This window comes from Thalia democratica, chromosome 9 (genome assembly GCF_965202585.1).
Source record: "Thalia democratica chromosome 9, ktThaDemo2.hap1.1, whole genome shotgun sequence".
Lineage (NCBI taxonomy): Eukaryota > Metazoa > Chordata > Thaliacea > Salpida > Salpidae > Thalia > Thalia democratica.
This window is the reverse complement of record NC_139173.1, coordinates 13030336-13037111: the sequence shown is the minus strand read 5'-3', so window position 1 is coordinate 13037111 and position 6776 is coordinate 13030336. Positions and strand designations below refer to the sequence as shown.

The 6776-nt window shown below is 25.0% G+C and overlaps 1 protein-coding gene across 1 annotated transcript; it reads left to right on the top strand.

Annotated features, from left to right (window-relative positions):
• The first annotated feature begins 2175 nt into the window (after window positions 1-2175).
• LOC145844182 (ras-like GTP-binding protein rhoA) lies at window positions 2176-5991 on the top strand. The gene is made up of 3 exons (XM_082951550.1): window positions 2176-2354; window positions 2463-2671; window positions 5272-5991. Exons 1-3 carry the CDS (start codon window positions 2199-2201, stop codon window positions 5495-5497), a joined length of 591 nt encoding a protein of 196 aa, XP_082807676.1. The 5' UTR covers window positions 2176-2198; the 3' UTR covers window positions 5498-5991.
• The last annotated feature ends 785 nt before the right edge of the window (window positions 5992-6776 follow it).

Below are 6776 nucleotides of genomic sequence, written 5' to 3'. Positions count from 1 at the left end.
TTTAGACTTGAGTGGCAACCCTGTAAAGAGTATGTAGTCAAGCTAAAAAGCTATAAGAGCATAAGGCAGAATGTAAATCTACTTTTAAACAACTAAATCTTATTATGTAAAGTTTAATATAAGCTACAAGTTGTTTTTTACACATTTTTGAAATATACCCTGCCAGTCAGACAGTACAATATGCTCTCCATATAGGGGGCTTAAGTTAAAAAGCAAAAAAAAGCTAACTCACTATAGATCCATCTCCTCCTACGTTTTTTAAGATAATTACCTCAAGCTTTTAGGAATTTTTCTTTGAATATTTCTAAAAATCTCTCATAAGCAATTGTTAAATATCTGTCTAATACATTATTTTTTCAATAAAAAAGACAAAAAAAGGATAGATGTTTTTTGGTATTTTTGTCATAAATAATAATGTGCAAATGAAAAATTTTATTAACTACCAGATTTTAGTGGCAAAAAAAATACAACCTTTTGAGTATGATAAAATAGTGAACTGTACATAAAAATGTTGCTTATACATAATGTTGCTAATCTACATTATAGATAAGCAACATTTTTATGTGCAGTTCACTAATTAGTTTTACTTATAAAGGTCTTAGTTTTTTTTGTTACAACCTGGTAGTAAATAACATGTTCAATTTGCACTTTATTATTTAAATAAGCTCTTTACACTTAGTAAATAGAGCAATCTTTTTTAGTAAAGACAAATAAATATATGGTATTTTATTCATAAAATATTTTATTTTTTATTTGCAACAAAACCTGGAATCCTGAAAAAATCTTGAATTTGACAATTTAGGCTAAAAAAAACCTGGAATTTTGAACAAAAATTACTATAAATCCTGGATTTTTAAACAATTTTTACATGTTAAGCAGTAAAATTTTGATTTGACACAAAACATCTGTCATACAGATAAATTCTTTTTGTCATCATCATAATATTTTATTTAAAAACTCATTTAAAGTAGATTTACAGTATCTTCTCAATATTGTTATACTACTTAACACAGTTTTTAACTATAAACTAAAAAAAAAAATAAAAAACCTGGAAGAAATTCAGAAAACCTGGTAGAAATTTCTCAAAAACCAGTGGCAGTACTGTTTTACAAAAAAATCATTACAATAAATCTTTCTAAATACTGCAAAGTAAATTATTTAACAATTTGAGGTATTTATATCAAAAAACGTAGGAAGAGAAAGATTTTTAATGAAATAGTCTTTATTGCTTTTTTAGTTTGTGCTTCTTATAAGGAACCTATAATACTTTCTGAGTTTGACTGACTATATCTTAAAAAAAATGTTTTGAATAAATAAATCTGTAAAAAGCAACTTGTAGCTTAGTTAAAACTCTTCAAAATAAGACCAAGTTGTAAAAGAAGTGATTTACCCTTCTCTTGGCCCCCTAATGCCCTTAAATATACTGAAGCAGTAGTCGATCTCTGCTTTCATTATTGTGTTTGATGTAATGTTTAACCTGAGGTACACAAAAGTTTTATTATTTTGATATGTCAGATATCTTATTTGTTTGTATATTATATAATATTTTTAAAGGCCAAAATGTTTCTTTTATATAGACATGGGTCAGTTTTGCACAAAGACAGTTTTCACAAAGGGTCACTTTTGCACAAATATTCAATTTTGCATGGAGTGTCAAATTTTTCTAAGTGACAGTTTTGCACAGATGGTTATTTTTGCAAGGATGATTTGGTCAAGTGACTGCTAAAATTGTCAAATACTGCTCACTAAGCTGGCACAAAACACAGTTTACAAACCAAGTGTAAAGGTCAGAGGCAAAAGTGATAGTAAAAAAAACAAACAAATGAAAAGTTTAAACCTGTGTTAAACTGATGCCTCCAAAAAAAGAGCTTTGTGTAAAAGTGACTACCTGTTTAAAAGTGTCATTGTGCATTTCTGATACCTACCCATATTTTGCTTATGATAATACTGAAATCTGAACATACTTATAGAAACTAATTCAGTTGTTAGTTTTTAGTATTACCATTAGCAATAAAAAAGGTTTTACTACTTGATAGATTTGTTAATAATTTTAAATAAAACTTTGCAATAAATGAATATTTAACCTCAACATTAAATTTTTGTAATTTGCAACAAACACTATTTAACATAATGCAAAACTTGATTATTGAATTAGTTGTTTATTTTTTCAGTTCACAGGCCTAATTTCAATTTTTTAAATGACTACAATCAGAAAAAAACTTGTAGTTGTAGGAGATGGAGCTTGTGGCAAAACTTGTCTATTAGTAACTTTTTCCAAAGATGAATTTCCACAAGTTTATGTTCCTACAGTATTTGATACTTATGTTGCAGATATTGAAACAGATGGAGTTGAGGTTTATTTTGATTAACTTTAATTTAATAATCTTATTTAATAATATTATAATATATAAAGCAACAATAGTTTAACAATATAATTATTACAAAATGTGGATTTTATTTAGGTTGAACTTGCCCTGTGGGACACAGCAGGTCAAGAAGATTATGACCGATTGAGACCACTTTCCTATCCAGAAACTGATGTTGTACTTATTTGTTATGCTGTTGATAACCCTGACTCTTTAATGAATGTTGAAGAAAGGTGGTGTTCAGAAGTTCGTCATTATTGTCCTAAAATACCTATCATTCTTGTTGGAAATAAAAAAGATCTTAGGTTAGTAGTAATTTACAGTCGAATTTGTTTAAAGTTATATAAGTCAAAAACTTTTAATGGAAGTTTTTTTCAAATAATTACTATGTTTAATGACGGATTATCAAGTCTAATTAAACAAAGTATAATATAACAACAACTAAATTAAGTAAATCATTTCAAAACTATGTGAATGACTAATTAACCCAGTAGTTAAACTTTTTAGTTAATTAAGTTTTAAAGTAATTATTTTTAACAGATAAAACTATATTTGTTAATCAAATAAATGTCATTATATTGCTTTTTTATGGCTTACTAACTATGACCTTCTTGTTTAAGCGTTGAGTCAGTAAATAAGTCTACAGAGAAAAGAGGCGATTTTTTAGTTTGAACTTCTTTTAATACCTGTAACCTAACTAGCAGTTGGTTTCATGGTTAAAACAAAAGTTGCTGAGATTATAAAGTCACTAAGTGAGAGACTTAAATAGGTTCCTTATGTATTGATCAAAGAAAAAAAAAGCAAATCAAGGAAATTTTTAGCAATAGTTCTCAAAGTTTCTCAGTCTAGTTTTAATTGAAAATTAAAATATTAATGAATTATATAATTTCATTTTTTTTTGAAACAGGTAGTTTTATACTTTTGATTATTAAATTTTTATTTTTTAATTGCTACATTACAATTTTTATCTTATATCACAAGAAGTGTTAAGTAAAAATTTGTGATTATTTGCTTTTAAAATAAAGTAAAAATAAAGTTTTACTACATTTTTCACAGTTAAAAAAAAACAATTTAAATTTGTGTTACATACAATTGCATTAGAAACTAGTTACATACAAAACTTAAGATCTCTAATTCAGTTGAAGTTTTCTGTTCTGTAAATACTATTTTATAATATATTGCTTTCAAATAAAGTTTAATATTTAAACATATGAATGTTGGACCCCCATATGACCCATGAAAAGTGTTTTATATTTATTTACCAACATCTTAACCTGTATTATTATTGTTATTGTTTTACTAATTATAAGTTGATTAAGGTCATAGGGGCGGGGGTAAAAAATTTAATTTTTTATAGTTTATCTTCTTTTTATACACTATAAATAAGCTGCTAGTTGTTTTTTACCATTTTTTACAACTAAATTTGTTTTTGAGATACAACCGTTTAAATGTTTCTACAGTAGTTTAAATGTAGATATATAGTCAAAAAGTTCTTTTTTTTTATATACCATTTGCAACTTAATATGAATAAGTTATTCATTTTGTTTTTTATATTTTATTACACAAAGCTTTTCAAAATCATACAAGATTTCTTTGTCAAGTGATAAATTTTAAATGAAATTTCAAAAAATGTTTGTTAAGTGAGTAGCTTAAAAAATAACTTTAAATTATGACGTATGAATAAATTAAAATAAATACAAAAATTAGAGATTCAGTAATTAAAACTAAAGGTATGTTTATTAATAGATTGTTAATAATTTTGTTTTACCATTTAATGCTACTTGCGTATTTATTTTAATTATTTTTAATAATTCTTTTTTTTTGTTCTGCATCTTTGTTTCGGAAACTTTTTACGAAATTAATTATATCTCAAACTTAAAGTATTTTTTTTTGTCTACAAGAAATAACTAATTATAGTATATACTTGAAACTTTGCCATCATGACCTATGTTAATTTTTGTAAAAAATGATTTACTTCAAGTTAACATTTTCATCATTCAATCAAGCTAGTTTAGAATTTAAAAATATTTGTTTGAATTTTACTTTGAAAAAAATAAGGTTAGAATTAATTCGAATTTTTCTCGAAGTCTTCTCTTTTGTTTTTTTCTTAAAGTTTTGGTTATTCAAATTTTCTTTTTGAATTTTGTTCATTCTATAGTATTTATTAGGTAAATTCTCCATCTTCAGTTACCATTTAAAAATTTTTTAACAGCTTGTTTGAAGTTAAAGTTGTATAAAGTAATATATATATATAAAGATAAATAAAGAAAGTTCTTAACAGCTAAAACTAATATTTTGTATTAGTTCAAGGTATCAATCGATTGCGAATTTTAGGATTTAAGTTAAAATTTTTGCATCTATTTTAACAAGCCAAAAAAACATTTATTCACACATCCTACAATATATTTTTTAAATGAATCCAAGTTTATGAAATATTTATAGTAAATAATTTAGTGTTAGTTATGCTTAGCAAATCTAATCATATACCGTTAGTGTTGGATTTATTAATTGTACAACTGTATGATATTATTAAAAATTCAAGGTAAAAATAATAAGCACCAAAAGATAAAAAATAATTTTAGTCTAATTTAAAAACTTTAGCTAGTATAATTATATTGACACGGGCTAATTATTTATATGAGTAGAGTTTATATTTTGTGATGATAGTTGTCTTGTTCAATTAATTTAAATATTAATAATAAAAATTATAAGTATTTTGTTTAAAATATTTTTTTTTGATTTTTCCAAAGTATATTCTACATTACTTGTTACAAAACTAGTAACTATAATAAAGTTACTAGTATTTATAATTTTTTATTTTTTAAACCTCTTACATTTGTTATTCAAGTAATGTTCACTTCTGGTCGTTTTGTGTAAGTTTGTTCACCTAAAGCTTTCACAACAGATTCGACGAAGCGACAATCGCAGAACTTAAGCTCAAAGGGCAAGAACCCGTTACTTTGGAGCAAGCAGCCGCGGTTGCACACAGCATCGGCGCCGCTTCCCACATGGAATGCTCTGCTAAAACTAAAGAAAACATTCGCGAAATTTTTGATGAGGCAATCAAAGTTGCGATTGCATCTAAAAGTCCTACTAGCAACTGTTGTTTACCGAAGTGCGTTATTCTTTAAAGTTTTACTAAAGGTAAAATATAATAAATACACAGTTTTTAGTTGCTTAGAGTAGAATGTTTGTTTTGATTCGTTACTTAAAAGCCGTTATGTTTTTCTAAGTAGAAGCCTTTAAAACATTCTCATTTTTGATAATGCACATCTAATCTTAAGTAACTAACTGAAGTGATTGTATGTATGCAACAAGTTTGTAGCATCTTTTTTTTTAAATTGAGATTTTAAATATTTTTAATGGTGGTGTATTGACTCACTTTCGTTTAAACTTCTCTCTGGTAGAGTTTACTGTAGATTTTCTTATGTTGTTTTGAAATTTACTACGTCTTACGTAAATGTTTTTAAAATTAATAAAAAAAATAATACAAAAATTTAAAGTTAACATTCCAATTATTGTATTAAAATGTATAAGCATATATAAATATACTGATTGAATCAAATGTTTGATAAAAATTATAAAACTCAAATTAAAGCAGGAACTATTTTTTTTACTAATAGATGTATAGTTTATAAATTTTTTTACAAGTTTTGTTATAAAATAATGTATAACTTTTTTTTATAATGATTTAAAAATCATGTCTTCATACTTTATGATTAAATAGTAGTAGTTTTTGTGTTTAATAAAATTAAAAAATATAAACTTAACAAAATTTATTATAAATTTACCTTATCTATCGCTTTTTTATGTGAACTTTTCTATTTTGCTACTGTATGAAGTAGCATTTTCTGTTTTGACTGTGGAAAATAAAAAAAATATACAAAATTTCCAGTGATTTATTTTGTTTTTAAAATATGTATAAGTAGATTGTTTTGTAAAATATATCATAATAGCAATAAATATATAATAATAACAAGTAAACTGTTTGGAAAATAAAAAAAAATCTTTTTTTAACCAGAAAGAAAAAAATTAATCTGAAAGTTAAATAATGACTGAAAAATATATTTAATTCTTTCATATCAATAAGGATTAATGTTAAAAAACCGTTAAGTTAAACGTTTTTGAGACTGCTGGGTAAAATCTATTTATAGTTTATATACCCACCCTTTTACCAGGAATCTATCCAAGCAGCTCAGTTTTAGTCAATTAAATCTTGGATGTAGTGGATTTTAAAAGCCAATTACACTATGGTAGCAACCTTTAAATATGACATAAGTAGACCATCCTGGTTCAAGATTTTATACAGAATGGTTCTGGATAAATTGTTATTTATTGAATTTTTAACTAAATAAAACCGTGTATATATTTTTTGAAATTACGAAGCCCAAAAACTTTTATTTCGGCCCG

Coding starts and splice junctions, on each gene's coding strand:
- LOC145844182 (XM_082951550.1), top strand. CDS start 2,199: ATGACTACAATCAGAAAAAAACTTGTAGTTGTAGGAGATGGAGCTTGT. Junction 2,355..2,462: donor TTGAAACAGATGGAGTTGAG/GTTTATTTTGAT, acceptor GATTTTATTTAG/GTTGAACTTGCCCTGTGGGA. Junction 2,672..5,271: donor GGAAATAAAAAAGATCTTAG/GTTAGTAGTAAT, acceptor CTTTCACAACAG/ATTCGACGAAGCGACAATCG.